This window comes from Streptopelia decaocto, assembly GCF_964273445.1.
Source record: "Streptopelia decaocto genome assembly, chromosome: 2".
Lineage (NCBI taxonomy): Eukaryota > Metazoa > Chordata > Aves > Columbiformes > Columbidae > Streptopelia > Streptopelia decaocto.
The window spans coordinates 133126852-133145674 of record NC_138655.1 but is presented as its reverse complement, the minus strand read 5'-3'; the positions used below and the strand labels follow the sequence as shown (position 1 = coordinate 133145674).

Genomic DNA, 18823 nt, shown 5'->3' with positions numbered 1-18823 from the left:
AGCCATTTTGGCAGACATGCTGGATTGAAGCAGTCAGATCTCTTTGTTTCTTGGAATCATGTTTGAGTTTTATTGCCTGCACTAAAGAAAGTATTTTTATCTCCCTGGTATTTATTGATTTATTTGTTCTCTTTCTCTCCGCAGTAAATGCTTGAGTTCACAGTTTGTGGTAGGTGAACAAATGAGTTTCTGAATGACAAAAGCATTATGAATGGGATCAGAACTTTCTTTGGTAAACCAAAATTTTGTTCTTTATGCAAATCAGCAATTAGTTAATTCTCCATTAGTTTTAGAATAATTTATTGGATCTTTGTAACAGTGAGAAAATTCAATCTCTAAAAGCCAGTAGGCTGTCGGACAGTGTGACCTGTTTCTGGAAATTCTACTTAAATAATTTCATCACTGAGAGTTGTCAGACACAATCTGGAACACCAGACTAAGAGAACAGATTTATATCACATCTAATTACGTTCATCTTTTTGATGACTTTTAGCAAAAGCCTTGTGAATGGCAACTCCATAGACTGATCCCTTGTAACCTGACTAGGACAGATATGTGTGCTTCTCATTTGAAAGGAAACACCAGATAGATCTGTGTCGATTTTTGGCTATAGTGGACGAATTAAAGAGAATAAGTTTGTTCTTTCATTAAATGAACAACTGAATTAGAATACAGAAAATGAAAGGTTTTGTTGGCAATTCGAATTCAAAATGAGTTTCCAGTATCAAACTCAAGAGATACTGCAATTTCACAATTATACCCAATATGTTGGATTACTACAGATTTTATCTTTTACTGGTGATGCTCTTTACTAAAAAAAAAACCAAAACAAACCACCACCACAAACAAATAAAGAAACATTACTAAGTTGCTTCTAAATTACTAAACTACTGAAAGTACATTAAATAAACCTTGTTACACTTGTTTACTTCTGCATTCCTTTCTTGTTTATTTGAGATTACAGCACCCAATGTGAATAAGGTAGTTCCAAGAAAATGGAAACATGAAATTTGTGAAGAAATAGAGAACCAATCCCAATTGTTGGGGCCTGGGAATTAATAACTGAATATTTTCTCTGTTGTCTCATTTTGTAACTTATTTATCACATTGTCCTAAAGATTTTATGGTTCTTTTAACCACCATCCCATAGACTTCTGTCTCAAATAGTTTCTGCTTAAAAAAATACATGTGTCCTCTAGAGTTTCAAGAATACCTTTTGCTATTGACAGAGTAATCACGGGTGTACTGCTATTTAAAAGAAATACATACATTTAAATGTATTTTACTAAATTTTACTTGGTTCTTTAATCTGCTTGTTTAATTTCTGTATTGACCCTATGCTGAATACTGGGGGGGAAGGAAAAACAAACAAACAAACAAACAACAACAACAACAAAGCCACACACAAACCAACAAGAACAAAACCACAAACCAAAACAGAACATTTTTTTCTGAATCTACCTGTCTTCCTAGGTAAGAGCTGACTGATGTAAGGACTTCAGGATCAGGCCATAACAGCTCACCTGTACTCAGGGAACCCCAATGGGCTGTGGGTGGCTTCCTGCCAGGAACAGAATTCCTCTTCATGAAAGCATGAAGACTCCACTATTTCTCTTTCTTTCAGTGTTTTTCATTAAAGAAAACTGAGCAGAATTCAAAGCTAAGGTCATGAAGGTCATGAACAGAAACCTAGATCAGCACACATAAGTGCAAAATATTTTTTATCAAATACAATGTACTTCCACAGCAACTTTCATTTTTACTGAATTGATGTTTTCTGACCAAAAAAAAAGTATATCTGTAGCAATTTTATGCCTCTTTTTGCAGCCTGCATGAGGTATTGCCAAAATTTCTCCCATTCCTCGCCTTTTTTCAGTCACTATAGTCCTCGTTACCAGTAGTGGCTCACCTTTTTCTGCTTCCAGAGTTTCATAAGGTAGGAAGACTTAAACAAGGGAAAAAGGGATGCCTTCAGAAACCTGACTTCCAGAAGTATGGTAAAGAACAGTTCACAGTCTTTCCTTGAATTAGAAAATTAAACAGAAACTAAAGCATGTCAAAGATCAATCAGGCAAGGAATAATCTGCTGCTGCAATTACTACCAACAGGGATTGATTCAGTTGATGCTTTCCAAATACAATTTGACATCTCATAAAAATTACAGCTAAATCAACAGAAACTAATTTCTGTTTTTCACAGGTGTCTATCAGGTTATAAACACACCTAACATATTAGTTGTAATAAGTGCATAACGGAAGGATATAGTTTAATATAAGCCACAGACCTTCTGAATCACCTGTGAAAATAAACTGAAATGGAGTATTTCTCTCTGTCAGTAACAGTCCTGAAACATTTTGCAGTTTTTGAAAAATTAGATTTTTAGTGCTCTTTGACCAAAGTATTTTTTTTCACTCTCCTTATGATCTAGATGAGAATGGTCAAGTCATAGAAACATTTCTCCCAGACCATTCAAGATCAGATCTACTGACTGAGTTATTCTACTGACCTATATAGTTTTAGATAGGACCAAAACGCGTTTTATGTTCCTTTATTGAGAACCTATCTTTATGGACCATTACAGAAAAGTATTTTCTTCAGTTGTTTTAGGGTTGTTTTTTACTGGGGTGTTGTGTTTTAGTTTTTATTTTCATTTAGTGTTTTAATAAACTGAGTTAATTTTAATACATTGGTGCTACTCAGAGATTTTTAAAAAATCTTTGGAAAATTTTCAGTGTCATTTCAGATTGCCAGGTATACGGTGCAATAATTCCCAGACTTCAGACAGCAAAGTTCTTGTAATGGGAGAATATAGTTAAAGGCAAATACATAACTGAAATCACAAAGCTGTATTTTCATTCTAGCACACCCAACTTTTATTAATTAATGAAATGCCCTTCTTGTATCAATAGCCCGTTCTGATTTTAGTGCTAGAGATCTTTTATCATTACTAAAATAATCATATGGTGAAATATTTATATAACATTTATGGTGTTTAAAATGCTGTACTACTTCATATAAAGGGCCAAAAGGTAATGCATACCAAGTATGCAAGAAATAAAGAAGTCTAACTGAGACAGAATGAGTGGGTACTTTTGATCTTTATGATTTGGTGTACAGTCTTCATGTGAATATATGATCCACTTGAGTTAAAATAAAATAGACCTTGTCTAATCTGCCAGTAGGAAAGCTGGACAAAAACTGATGAAATAAATACTGAAGGTCAAAGTTATAATACAAGAAACTTAGCATTGTTCAAAACAGCACTGGATGTATTCTAAATTATAGGAAAATATCAGGGATCATACTTTGTCTATAAACATTTACTCTAGGCTGAAACATGGCATAGGAAGTTTCAGCACAGCATGAGTCTTCTTTTGTAATTACTGAATTCACTTTAAATTACTCCCAAAGCAAAACATCTTTCCTCAGAAACTTTCATATAATTTAGTTCTTTCCCATTACTTAAATATAATGTATTTTTTCTTTTATAAAATAATACATTGTGCATATCCTTTATTAAGCCTTTCAGTGCTATGAAAAAAACATCACCTAATAAAGAATAAATAATCTTTTACTGTACTTCACTAGATTTTTTTCTTCTGAAGGAAGTGTGACCAAAATTTGTGAAGTTATGAGTTCCAAACATCCGTGACTAGTCAATATGGGGACAAATCTTGCATAAGGAACCAATGATATCGATTCAAAGCAAAAGAAATCTGTGGACAAACTTAACATTTCTTATCAAATGCTCCTGTATTTTAGAAGCAAACTATTACCTCTTGCACTAGCAGAATAGAAATAATGAAGCGTATCTCCACAAGATCCCACATGACTCATACTGTCACCGTGTGACAGCACCCACCACGGTGCCAGAGGACACCAGAGCTGTCAGACCATGATCAGTCCCGGTTCTCAGAGCAAGGACTAGCAGCGGTCACTGAGACAGGATGCTGTTTTATATATAACCCCAGACCTGCAGCCCCAAACCAATGTCACCTCTTGGGAAACTGTTAGAAACCACGAGTTTCAAAAAGGATTTTCAACTTACTATAATTTATGCAAGATAATCAGAACTGTTAAAATTCATGAAAAGGACAGTCAAATAAAAATTAGAAATGCCACAGCTTTAAACAGCTACATTGTAACAGTTATTGAAAAAGAAAAAAAAAAAGAAAAAAAAAAGAAAAAAAAAGAAAACAAACAAACAAACCACAACAGCATAACAGTGAAGCATCATATTAATTTCACCAAAAATACTGGCTAATACAAACCTGCATTGCTGCAATATCTGCTATGATTTCCCTTCCTTTTCCTTCTGATGAAGGAAACACCCTTGCTCTTGAGAGCAGAAAATCTGCTTATACATGGTGTAAAACTATTTCTGCTTTGACACCATTTTTGACCTTAAAGCATGACTTCAACATATTTCAACTGATTTCAGCTGCAATACAAAATCAACAATATCAACACTGAGAATATCTTCCCTTGTAAAGAAAGATCTATGATGGATCAACTGGATCAGTACAAAAGATCCATTGTTTTTCTAGCGGCACAATAATTTAATAGTAAGGAGTGATTATGTTTTCATTGAGACTGAAATTCATTTCTGTTTAGACTAGTGTCTAAACCTGGCACTATGCTATGGAAATTCTTTTTAAGCCTTATGAAGGATTTAGTGCTTTAGAGAGATGTAAGCAATTCATAAGCCTCTGAAATTCACTTTAGAAACTTTAGATGCACACTGTGGCACCAGTGCTGAGGCTCATTGGTTTGCTGCTGCACAGCAGAATATTAGAAACATCTCAGCCAGGGAAGAAATGGTTTCAGACAGCAGAGAAGAGGTAAATGAGGCATATTGTATTTTTCTTAGTGATAAACCACTGCAAAACTGGTTTGGGGAACCTAAGGCATACTGAAAGAAACTTTGCTACCATGTGATCAAGAATATTCATTTGGTATAATTTTAAAGTGTTCAAATTAATTCAAGACATTTTGACGAGCTTAATTGTGTATTGCTTGAGTTTATGTCACGTCTGGTGATGTGTGTGACATTGTATTGTAAAACTTTCCCATTCATGTGGTGTTGCAGAGCATCAGACGTACTAATGATTTTAGGAATGTGCCCAGCAAAAGTAAAATTTCAACAGAAGTTTGCTATTGGATCACTGCAAGTCTGAAAGTACCTTTTTTTTTTTCCGGAGGGGGAGGAGGGGTGGTGGCACGGGGGAGAAACACACAGAAAAGAGAAAATAAAAACTGTAATTTAAGCAAGACAATCACCTAAAATAGCAGATAAAGAAAATAAAATTTTCTTCAAAAAAATTGTCCTATAGATTGCATAATGAAACTACAGAGGGGAAAAAGGCATCTGTATAATCAGAATAATCAAAGGAGTAAGTATTGTAGACACAATCAGCCCTCAGCCCACTAGGGCCAACTGAGAAATACGCTACTGACATATAAGATGGGAGACTTTTAAACACCTGTAGTGTGAGGGAGAAGGCTGAAGGCCATTCAACTACCCAAGAAGTGTGTGAAACTAATTCCTAATTGCAGTGGCTTATTAACTGTATATGTATGTAAACTAGATATGCTCTATGCCAGGGGTGTCAAATTAATTTTCACTGGGGGCCACATCTCCTACATTTATACAGTCCTAAAATTACATTTGGCTGTCTGAAGGCAACTACGAGGCTGAGGTGGCCCCCGGTGAAAATGAGTTTGACACCCCGCTCTATGCACACACAAAAGAGAAATAAATAGGTGCAGTCATAAACAAATAGCTATCAGATAACCAAAGAGCATTTTTCATCTGAGAACTACTTGCACTAAGAAGGAAACAATATCTGACTTCAGTTGCAACTCTAAATGATCTTTGATAAGCACTGGGTTTGTGATATTTTTCCCTAAAATATTTATCTTAGTTTCAGTATCTGCCAGAAATGTTTAATAAGCTACAAGATAGGAAAATATAGTATTAAAATAGCAAAAAGTTTGATTCCTTACAGTTACTACTGCTTTTTTTTTTTTTAATCTAATTGGGACCAACTGGCCTCATTGCTTCTTATAAACTTAGCAATATATATTCAGAAAAAGGAATAAAAATGAACAGATGTTTCTCCTTAAAGTCAGACAGAGATTTTCCTTACACAATAAATCAGCTGCTAGTGGATTTCCAGGACACTGCTCCAGGCTAACTGTTTAGGTATGGCTTAAAAACCTGGTTTACCTCTGTATGTATCCAAAACTGGTAAAGTAGATTAAACTGTAGATGAACAGCAAACACTGAAGGGGGAATGAAAAGAGCCATGGGCAAGTTGAAAATCTGGAAAATTAGAAAGAAAATAAATGTTAGAAGTATCATTCTAAACCTGTGATGATATAACAAAGTACAATCTTAGGAGCTCAAAGCACTGCATAAGACGCTTCTTCTAATACCTCAATGATACAGACATTATGCAGAATAGATACTGATAATTATATTACTACTAGATTTGCTATAGCAAATGAGACATAAATTGCTGCAAAAGTGATTTGCCAAAAGTCATAATGTGAGCAAGTAGAAAAATCAACAAAAGAACTCGGAAATCCTGAAATTAGATGTTTATTCTGTGTACTACATGGAGCAGACAGCAACATACCCTTGACATGAAGGGTTCATTTACAGAGGAGAATTATCACGGAGTAAGCAAGGTGTGAATTTGTAACACTATAGCTTTTCCGTCTGAACTCCCTATGTGAGCACCATAAGGGCAAATCAACTTACTATACTTTCAAAGTTAATTATAAATCCTAACCCTAACTTCCTCACACCATCTCCCTTGAAGCTCTGATATATTGCTCAGTTCTAAAGATGTGCTAGCATGGAAACAGTTTCAGAAAACTGCTTACTTCGGAAAGTCACTGGGATCCTACAGAGTAATGTCCCGGGAATTTCACAATTACTTGCTTAACTGGCTGAGCAATAGAATAAGACTTTCAACATACTCACGTGTTAAAAGTCAGTCTGTGTTCTTCAGAAAAAGGCTTATCTCTTTTTTAAAAAATTCTTTTTCATTTCCACCTGATATTGCACTATACCAGCTGCATTAAGAAGTTAATCCTTCCTTAAAATACAGCTTTTTTTTTTTTTTCTAAACCAAACAGTATCAGAGGCATCTTCAAAACTTTAGATATCTTTAGCACTCAGGGAAAATCTGGGTAGCAGATAAGAGCTCCCTGTGGAACACAGAGCAAAATTAAAAAACTCCATTTTCAAATTCCTATCATCCTTCTCACAAAAATAAGATCTTTGAACATCAGAGAAAGCCATATGACAGCCATGTCAGGCCTCCTGACCCAGGAATACCTTTAGTGTAGGTTGGCATGTAGTATTTAATGCTGATATTCCCCCAGTTTTTGTCAAAAGGTCTACCCAATAGGTAAGATGTCACACTGTGACTGTGAAACAAATGCAACTCCATCCCCACGAGGTGGTCGATGCTCACGAGAAAGCCATCACAGCTGTATCTCACTTTCACAAGCCAAGGGAGGACTAAAGTCCTGCAATCCCAGCTCAGTCTCCTGGCTTCAACACCAGACAATGACTGAAGCATTGGAAAGAAACTATTTAGTCACTGCAGCTTCAGCATCACCTGGTGGGGCTGGGAGAGCTTTGATTTCAAAAGATATGTTAAAAGGCTTCATGGATCACAGCTGCCTCACAAACTACACGTGGGGCATTTCTGTTTGAAAGTCTTGGAAGTTCTTTTCCAAGAAGTAAATGAATTCAAAGGTGGTGGAAGGATTATGCTGAGCTTCTGGAACTTGGGGAAAAGAATGTAAACAGCTATTTTATTTTAATCAGTTTGATTCTCAAAGGCTGATGTGTTTGCATAACATTTATAAAACAAAAAAGAAAGATAAATGTATTTGGAAGGTGAAACCTGCACATTCAATCCCTAAGAATCACTCACCCTAACTCAGAAAACTTCACAGCAACTCTTGCCTAAGGTGGGAGCTAGTAAATGCATTGGGGGTGTGTGGCGTTTAGACATGAAATTTTGGAGTAGAGGTGGGCACAAGCTTTCTTTGATAATTAAACACTTGGATCAGACTGCCTTGTGCAGAAGACTATTAAACAGAAGAGTGACTTTCAAACCCACAATTCTCTGTGCTCTGAAACAGAAATGTAGTGCAAGCCTCCCATACTTCAGAAGAAATGCCCTAAATACTGCATGGGAGTCAATCTCTTTTCTGAGTTCCTTTTCCTCCTTCCCCTAACCTGCATTCCCTTAGTATTTAATTATAAAAGTAGGGGAGCTACACACAAAAAAAAAAAAAAAAAAAAAAAAGAGAGAGACTTAGAGATATTTGTCCAAAAACAGCCAGAAGGCTGACATGGTTTTTCTCAAAGCTTATCTTACAAAGAAGCCAACGAAGGAGCAGACATGTGGCCAGATTTAAGTAAAGCTACTGCAGTTTTCTCTTATTATTGATTGTACTTGTCTAATGGCGTGATAAGAGCAGGGAAAGAAGGGAAGGAAAGGGAAAGGGAAAAGGAAAGGGAAAGGGAAAGGGAAAGGGAAAGGGAAAGGGAAAGGGAAAGGGAAAGGGAAAGGGAAAGGGAAAGGGAAAGGGAAAGGGAAAGGGAAGACAAAACAGATGGGTTTTTTGTTCATGGAAGTGGTTCTAGGATTGAAAGCAGGGTTTAAAACTATATGCTTTTTCCCTAAAAGTATCAGAGGCAATTTGGTGGTATTCACAGATGACTCAGAGGGGAAGGAAGGATCATCTTCATATTTATTTTCTAACCTACTTCTCACAATGAGTACTAGGATTTCCCTGCTACGTGGTGAGATGAGGGAAATTTTATATACATCTACAGGTAAATTTGAGATAGACAAAGGAGAATGCTTTCCTAACTACTTCATGTTTCCCTGCAATGCAAGTTTTATTTTGCACAGGAAGCCTTTAAAAGATCATTTACAAAAGCAGAACTCATAGGGAGGAATGATAATCTCTCCTATATGAATGATTTGGTTTCTCACATTTATGGTTCCACTGAAAAATAAGATTTAAAAAAAAAAAAAATCATTAAATAGTTTATCACTGGAAATGACAATTCACCAAATCAAAGCATTTCAAGAAAATCTCCCAGCTTTCACTAATGTGTAGAGGAAGAGCTTTCCTGGCTCCAAGATGGAATTTCTGGCCAAAACTGCAGAAAAACATTTATCGCACTCACAGAGCTTTTCCCACTTAAGGATTCAGCAACAGAGATTGACAGAGAGAGGTGATAACTGATAACCTGATGAGAAAGGCACTCGTTGAGGGGATGGAGAGCAACTCATACCTGGGGCTGCTGCACCGCAGCTGAGCGCCTTCACACCTCAGGTATTGCCCATTTTGCAGGGTCTGTGTCTGCTGCACGCTCGCCAGTATGGGCACACGCTACCTTTCTCCCTCTTGTTTGTAAGTAAAAGCTTATAAATGCTTCCTCTGCAGAAAGGGAAAAATGTTGAAATCCCTGAGGTTTAGCAGGAGGACTGAGTGCTGCACCCTTTGTTTCCGCACTGGGTCTCCAAGACCACCTGCTGAAGTGGCAGCTCCTACTGGCAGCTCATAGAGGAGCCCCGGGGCAGCTGCACATAGCTGGTTCCCATGGGCTATACTCTGTGAGGATGCTGCAGGAGTTAAAGGTTAGGATAAAAAAAAATCCCTTACAGATCCCAGAGCTATCAGACTCCTCAATAGATAAAAAGTGAACTTTGTGATTCTCTGCTGAAAAGTAGTGTTACCTATTCCCTTCCCAGATTTGTATACAGATTTTTTCACTGCTTTTAAACCAACAAGGAATAATTCAACCCTTTATCGAAACGTATAGTCTAAAGCTATCAATTTATTATGAATCTAATATTTGCAATTAAATCTTACTCTCAGAGAAAAGCTGAGAACTGGTACTCAAAGAATTAAATCATAGCTTTTCAAGGTGCATGTGCAGATCTCTCCTTTCACAATTATACTTTAAATAAGTGTTTCCTCAGAAGCAAAAATTTACATAGCATTAGCTCGCTGATTTCTTCTTAAAAATGAATATATATTTTTTTCCACATCTTTTTCCAAAAATGGGCTTGAAAACCATCTCTCAATCTTAACAGTAGTAGGTCTGCCTCACTATGCCTCCCCCACCCCTGAGAGTAACAGAAAGACCGTGTGTTCAAACAACATGATGCAATGTGCATTTGGTTCCAAGTTCAGGAGTAAATCTCACACCACTGACTGTACTTCAAGCATGTTTTGTTCTTCTCTTTTATTTCACATCTTTTCAATCAGCTCAAGCACAACCCACACAGATTAATATGCTGATTTATTTATCTTATAACATTTAATTTGAAACACATACAAGCTGGCAGCAGAACAGTCCCACAATCCCACATCATCCACCACAACACTCTCACAGCCTCCACAAAACTGCCTGTCTGACTGCATTCAAGAGCACACACTCAGCAACAGATCACTGAGATTAACTGAAGGCTTCACTGAATTTCAGCTTCGAGGCAGATGCATCCATGAGGTTCTAACAAGTTTGGCAGTCAAAAAAAAGAGCAGTGCAATAAGAACTAACAAGAATTGTGTTTATGTACAGAAAAGCTTTGGAGAAATAAAACTGGCACACTTCTCAAAAGTTCCAGGGGAAGGTAAACCAATATTTATGTTAATCAAGTGTTTTGGCTAGTACCAAATATTTGGTGGAAAAAAACACTACACACAAAAGTTTTATGGATTCCCAGGTTCCCTTCCCTTTGCTCAAAGCATACTAGTTTAAAATATACATATATTATTTGCTAAGTGATAGCAGTGTTGGCCTGACAATGGGCTTCAGAATCTAAGGTGTCCAGACATCTTGGCCTTCCTGAATATTTTTTGCTCTCTGAGGTATCATCCTCAAAACTACGCAGGCAGACAAAGGGCTCATGCACACACCCATGTGTACACACAGCCTTTTTGTCTCTTTTGAATTATTGTTTTTGTTAAGCATTTGCACATATGGTCCCAATGGGTAAATGTGCAAAGGTTAAATCTTTAACATGGCAGTATTTACACAGGAAGCAGAGTTGTGACAGAGATGCATCCCTTCCACTATTGGTCATTATGGCCATTTAAATTTGAGGCACTCCTAACATCAGATGATTATTTTCTGAATAAAAAAAGTAACAAGACTTTACAGGGAAGACTTTAAGAAGCAAAACCGATAGTATCTCTTTCACCATTTCCAGAAGAACTACTAAATTTTTATTTCCAGTGTAGCACTTTAATTCACCACCACTACAACCTGAATTAAAAGGCAGAGTCAAACAAGAACATGAAAGAGCAACTGAGGAAATCAGTAGCTATCCCAGGCCCAAAACTAAATACTGAATAGCACATCACATTTATGAATGTATTTGGAAATACGCATTTTTAAATCCATAAATGAGTACTCAATTTATATTGCATGTGTACACAGCTCACCATTTAAAATAAATTATATCTGAAATAACAGTAGGTAAAAATAGCAGCATACTGCCCTTACTGGAGTACTGACACATGACATAAGTGAGCAGAGACAAATAAATACAGGTGCATGTCCAAAGCAATCTTTCGTAACTGTTTCTCTCCCTGCTCCTTTCAGTTATACAGAGGTATTATAGTGTGGTTATGTTATACTCTGATCTTTTCCTGTATAAATGCATAAATAACCAAATGAAAAGAATTGTCCCATTTTACTGAATATGTTATAGAAATATAAATGCACAACTATTATTAGCCTTCTTAAGCTTAACTACTGTATCTCTTTTCAAGTTTGCTGTAAAAACATTAATGGATGTATTCTTAAAGCTTATGATTCTCAGATTCTTCAGTTTGAACTTCTGCACTTTCAGTGTAAAACATCTTAAAAAAAATTATATCTATTTCTTCAAATGGAAGTAAACACTAAGTTTTCACCATTACTAAATCTTGTTGATATTGTTTGTCAAATCTTGTGCAACTTACCCAGGAGGTGTATTTCTGCAGTACAGATTGTCTCAAGGCTGTGAATAAGTTGTAATCTTCAGAACTATGATGTACTTGGTGCGCTGCCCACAGTATATTAACCTCTGCAAAACACATAATTTCCAATGAGGTATGTATAACACAACAAAACGTTACCCAAGGTCTTTTTTCTTAAGCTAAAAGCAACTAATCCCTCAACTTACACTTTGTTATTTTACCATAGCATAGCAGGTAATAAAACCTAATAGTCAGAGCTGATTTTGGGTAGACTGAGTTAATAAGTGGACATAGTCAGTGTAACTTTCATGCTAAGGAAGGAGAAGCTGCGGCAGGAACCAAAATAATTCCTGAAAATGCAGAAGGATGTGTGAGATGGGAGTTAAATAGCCACAAAGCCTGAGCTGAGTCCTGATGACAGGAGTCAGCCAGAGCCCTGTTAGGTGCTTCAGAGGGACAAGGACTGAGGATGATTTCATGCCTCCATTTGTTTACTAAAATTATATTTCAAGACTAGAAGGGGACACAAAACGTTCCAAAAATCTTACTCTTCAAATTTAAACAACTCAGCTGATGCTGGTGTTTTGCTTACAGTTTTCTGAAACACGTAAATCCTCAAGCACACTTGTACCACAGACCACAAAACAGCCACTGCCTGCCCACTAGTGACAAACGGAAAAACAAATGGTTGCTTGCTGGGAACTCTGGGCCCAGCTAAAGGAGAGAAGTGGCTCTATTGTGTTACAGTTCAAAAAAAGTAACCGGAATAAGGGCAAAAACACTGTTAGCCATGTCCTCTGAAGGCATGAAATCTCTAATGTACCGCAGTGAAGAAGAATACTTCAAAATCCTGATTGCGTTTCAACGCATCTACTCATTAAGTGCAGATCCGAGTGGCCCCTCTGCATTGCATATTGATATCGGGACAGTCTTAAGTGCAAGGTTAAGGTAGAAATGTTCATGGTCATGAGATATATAGCTATGAGGATTACCTTAATCATAGCAAAATGAGAAAGTGGGTGGTTAATGAAGCCCAAATAATGCCTATTTAGCATAAACCTAAATTTATGGTCACATGTATTTCAAGGGATGAGGCATGCTCAGAACCTCAGCTGACTACAGAAATTAGAAGTTACCTGGCTCTCCATCAGCTGCATACTCCCATACTACCACTGACTTGTTTCAGCAGAGCAATTAGAGAAGTGCCTTTGGCAGATATTAGAATCGCATTCACAGAACGATCTTATAACATCTATTTAAAGTCCTGAAATTACCTGGTGCCAAGCTTATATCAAATAGTTTAGGACTGGTGATTAACATTTGCTTGCAATACAAAATAATGCCAAAATATTATCTTAATGAATTTCAAGGCATCCTGACCATTTCAGTGGACTCGATAGTCTTGTAAGAGGAGGTAACAGTCTTGCATCCTAGAAACTGAGAATCTAATCTAATGAATTTTGACAATTTGGTAATTTACCTGATCACATAATTTTTCAATGTCCTCTAAGTCCTTGAAAATCCTTACAATTGCTGAATTAAAACTGTAATTTCAACTATCATAAAACACTTAACAGTCAATATGAGAATTCTTCCTTCTTAAATGCATTTGTTCCTGAAGGAATGAGTGTTCATTATATCAAGAATTAGTGATCTCTCTCAAAAAAAAACCCACAAAACCAACAATATCTTAATGCATCTCTGTCTAATGAGCTCAGTAGGAGATTAATTATTCAGGTGAGCTTAAATACTCAAAAATAATTTGTATTTGAAATGTTTCCCAAGACCTCAACAGAAGCTAAATGAGTGAACAAAGCATCTGAAAAGGTGGAGGTTAAAGACCTGTCTCCTTAGTTGTTTTAAAAGCATTTACTTCCTATCACAAACTGTGTGTAACACAAGCCTCCACTCAATGAAGTACAGCTGTACAAACAGGGTACAGTAACTGGATCTTGCTTCTTTCTCCCAGTCATTTTTCAGCATTGTGAAAAGTTCAAGGAAGAGAATCTATGATGATTTTTACAGTCTACTTTCATTGTAGTTAAGGTCAAATGGTTTTCAAAATGAATTACTAAAAAGGCATTTTATTAGCATTCATTTTTCAGTTAAACTGCCTCTTACACTGAGAAGAATATGGAATGAGCTGACTGAATATTGGTAAAATGTTAATCTTTCAGATGTGCGAGTCAGTTTAAATGATCTATCATTCAAAAATATCCTACAGGAATATTAGGGACATAAACAAGCAATTCTGCCACAAGTAATTTAACTGCTAAAGCTATTTCTGACTTCTTCTGTTACAGCTAAGTGAATTAAATCCCGCTCCTTAATCCTATTCTTGCTGACATCAATGGCACAGGCTATGTATAACAAATTTCTTAGCAAAATAGGCAGAGTTGATGATCGGAAATAATTTTTGTCTCAAAAATTTATCTGAAGAAACTGGTCATCAATAACTTTTTATTTGAAGCAAAAGAATAACATAATGAATAAATGTAAAATAGATCACCCCAAAACTCAGTCTGTAATGATTAGTAATGTAAAAATATTGCAATCATAACACCTAGAAGACATCTCACAAATGTAAAGAACAGACCAAGCACTCTTCAAGGAAAACAGCTGACTGTTCACTGACTACCCGTGACAGAAACCAAAATGTATGTGTCTATAGAAGAGCTGGGTTTCATTTTTTCATTCATGATGATGATAAGTTCAAGCAAAATGAGAAAAGTATTTGAATCAGAACAAAATTCTAAGAGACTCACATGCACTTTCTCATATGTATTGTCAAATAATGATGAAAAAATAGAGCAAGGCCAAGATATGACCATTTCCAACACTTTTTATTTTTTTAAATCTTTGTGGAAAACAAGAAGTGTTATTCCATTTTGCAGATCTCTTCAGTCAAATTCTCCCATGAAGTCACAGGAAAAAATTAGGTGATGGAATTGGAGAAGTCACCCAGACAACTCTTTAAAGGGATTTTCGATGTTTTCTAAATCAGATTGATAAACACAATTTAAAAAAAAATACATTAACTGCAATACACATATGCACAAAAATATTATTTTTGATTCAGAAGAGTGAACATTGTAGAATCACAGGATAATTCAAACTGGAGAGAACTGCAGGAAGTCCCAAGTCCAACCTCCTGCTCACAGCTGGACCAGCTTTAACTTCCTGAGCACTCAGTTGTGTCTTGGAAATTTGCATCTTCTGCTACTATGAAGAACTATCTCTAATAGAAGATAAAGGTAGCATTTCCTGTTTGTGTAGTTATGAGGAAAGTTATAGGTAGCACAGTAAAGGCCTCCTTTCCTGGTGTGGCTTATCGCAGGTTCCTCTTAACGGGTGGAGACCTTATGTGCCAGTCACATCTGGGGAAGAACAGACTTATATATTACTACTGGAGTTAATTGTAGTTTAATACACTATTACTACCATTGTACACAATTAATGAATATTTTCTTCCTTCACCCAATACAAACTCCAAAGGAATCAGCATTAATCTGAAAAGAGAATGAATGATGCCATGTAGCTAGGTGAGGAAGGAAAGAAAATTGGTGCTACACAGGAACTGCTGGATGATGGATGGGGCCTCAGTTTCCACTTTAGCTCTTTTAAGCCCCTATTAAGTGATCTCAGAGTCAGACCTGCAGTTGTTAAAATCAGTGGGCCCCAAGCAGTTGAGATATTGTATCCTAACACTAATTCTAATAGAAAATGAAGATTTGTCTTTTTTAGCATTGGTCCAATATATGAATTCTCCTGATAGAAAAAGGAAAATGAGAAGCTGAGGGAAGTGGCCTGGAGAACAGGAGGCTTTGGGATACTTAATAGTAGCTTTGCAGCACCAATGAAGCAAGTTACCACGAAGCTGGAGCCGGGCTTTTTGCAGCAGTCCCACTTTATCTTATTTTCTGAGTTTTCCAAAAGGAAGAAAGATTAATGATGTTATCCTTCTTTTCCATTTCTTCCCTCCATCCTCCTCCTAATTATTACATAAGATATAATGTTTCACATACCATCACAACCATATTGGTATGGCAACCAATGTTTCTACTTAACCTCAATTTTTTTCTATTTCAAATTCAGTTTTTGGCACTAATCAAATTCCTTTCTATGATGTCCAAAGATAGATGCAATGCCTGGGCCATATTTCCCTACTTCTGAGGTATTTCTTGTGTGGTAGTAGAAATGGGTCATTGTGCACACAAGATTTCTCTTTAGGAATACATAATGCAGAGTGTTCAAAATGACAGACTCGGCTGTTGTTCATTTCTGCAGCTTTCAGTGATTTGCACAGCCCAAGACATTTTGATTACTAACAGAAGAAAATACGTATGCCAAAACCACCTGTAGTCATTTCAAGGAGTGATGTCAACAAAAAGAACCACTTTACACAATCTTTGAAATCAGTGACATGGTAAAGATTTGGTTAATCTCTGGTGAATAAAAATATTTTAGAATTCTTTAATTAAAAGAGGGTAATTTCTTTGTGCACAGATTCATAAAACCCGTGTCTCAAGTAAAGTGGAAAAAAGTACAGATGTTTAGAAATACGTCCATATGATGAGTCATGTAAAGTTTCCATTCTCTTTCAGCCAACGCTGAGTGTAGCTAAGAGAACAGGCAAAAGATACCCCTCAGCATCTATTTAAATTTAAACAAAACCTTCAGTTTGACTATACTTGCCTTCTCTTATTATACAAGCTTAGATACCTTCAGTATTCAGTGAGAAACTGAGCTACAATTTAACTAGCTAGAAACTTAGAAGACAGCAAAATTACATTTACTGGCATGGATTACCACACTACCATGAAATCCACGAAGTCAAGCATGTGGCAAGAAACCCCTCAGCCATGGTGTGGTCCCTGCTGACCCCAGCCTGGAAACTTCTGATTCCTAGAGCAGCTGTAACGTGCAACACTTCAGGGGCAGGTGCCTGGTGCTGCATTTGCCTACAAGCAATAGAAAAGCAATCATCGGTCTACTTCTCTCTAGTCAGAATCAGCAGAAACCCCAGGCAGCTGAGGAAAGAAAAATGGCCTGGAAGGTAAATCTTCCAGTAATTCCTTTTCTGTGCATTTCAACCATCCCTACAAAGATAAAACAGAGAACACATAGTGTTTAAATAATTGCTCCAGTAATCTATTAGCTTTTCTAATTCACAAATCAACAACAGCTTCACTACATACTACCTTCCTGCCTTGTTCTAATTGATCTGTTCTGTTGATGCTTACAAAATGTTTGAATAACTCTCTTCTCATGCAGGGCTTTTTCAAAGAGTCTCATTCCCTGTTGTGTTCTACATTTGCACTGGATGAACAACCACTGAGACAGAGCACCACTTAAGCTTTGTTACTAGGAGGGACAATTACCAGCTTTTTTTTTAATAAAAGCTGGCTAAAACCCCTGTATTTTGGGACCTAGAGTGGGTGCCTTCATCAAAATTGGGAAGTTGCCACAGAATCCATTCCACCTCACATGAAAACAGAAATCTACCTATACAGGTTAGTGATTATCTTCACAACAGAAGTAGATATGATCTGTATATGACTCCCTTGTTTAGTCTGTTGTGGTGTAGTCCCTCTCTTGTTACTCTTCTGATCCACCTTTGCTTCATGTTTTTTGTTTTAGTGTTGTTCAGTAAGAGCTGCAACATAGGTTATTTGCCAAAAGCCTCTGCTTCCTTCTTATGAGAAATATAATTCTTATAGGAACAAATTATTTCTTCAGTTACATTAGTGTAAGCATAGGGCTGCATGGGTTTAATGAGAACAGGATTAGATCCAAGGAATTTATCTGGAAGACTGTATTATATACCACACACAAAGAAGCATGTATACAGGGAAATATATGGGGGTTTTGGTTGGTTTGTGGGTTTTGGTTTTGTTTTGTTAATAAAACACATTATTCTTACATTGTATTCTCAGAATGATCACACATCTAAATCAAAAGACTAGCTATAACGAGATCTGAGTTCAAGTGTTGAATTAGACTTGATACACTATAGAGCTTTGAGTAATTTTCTTAAATTTCTTCTTCTGCACATTTTTATTGAGAAGCACCTATCTGTGCATGTACCTGACACAGACCAGTTCTCAGCATTTAGAAAGTAGCTGTTCCACTGCGGTTTAGAATAACAGGAAAAAAGAGAATAAAACAGAATCTGCTGGCCTTTGCTCCCAGAGTTTGTTTGTCAGGAGAAGTGGAACAACTCAGAAGCACCTCTTCAGCCTCAGCACCATCTAGTCCTCTTTGGCCATCTTGCAATTAAACATATTGCAGTACCCAGGTAATTCTGGGACAGGCACTCATGAAGCATGACACACTGCCAATCTCAAATGAGAAATAATGCTACTATGAGACACTCTGGAACCTACATAATTGCAACCCAGCAGCTTACTTAGGAAATTTTACTAGCTGTTCAGCATATGATCCTTCTGTGATGCGAGATGTGCTGCTTCTGTGCTTTATTCAGTATTATTTCTGTTTTTCAGCCCTCTTCTAAGTTACTGTATGCAGTCAGCAAACTACTTAGTGAGTGGCTAACTTATAATCAAGTAATACATGGTATATGCTCCCATGGCTCACAAGCCAACAATTGGAGAAAATTTTCTACAAAACCTGCCTCCAGAATCTGTGCACGAGCCAAAACCTTCTGCTTGATCTGCTGCCATACCAGTTGAAAACACAAAACGGCTCCCACACAAAAAAATCCACAATAAAATCTGCAAAACTTAAGATGTAGAATGATCTAGGGAAACGTGGGAAGAATCAAGACAAGCCAAAGCATTACATATGCTAC

The 18823-nt window shown here is 36.7% G+C and overlaps 1 protein-coding gene across 1 annotated transcript in view; it reads right to left on the bottom strand.

The window, feature by feature from the left end:
- Window positions 1–18823, bottom strand: part of AGMO (alkylglycerol monooxygenase) — a 186176-nt gene that overhangs the window by 97649 nt on the left and 69704 nt on the right. Inside the window, exons 4-5 of the mRNA XM_082045599.1 lie at window positions 12016–12119; window positions 6230–6325 (exon numbers count right to left, since the gene is read on the bottom strand). Coding sequence (XP_081901725.1) covers window positions 6230–6325; window positions 12016–12119 — 200 coding nt within the window. The remainder of the gene's footprint in view (window positions 1–6229; window positions 6326–12015; window positions 12120–18823) is intronic.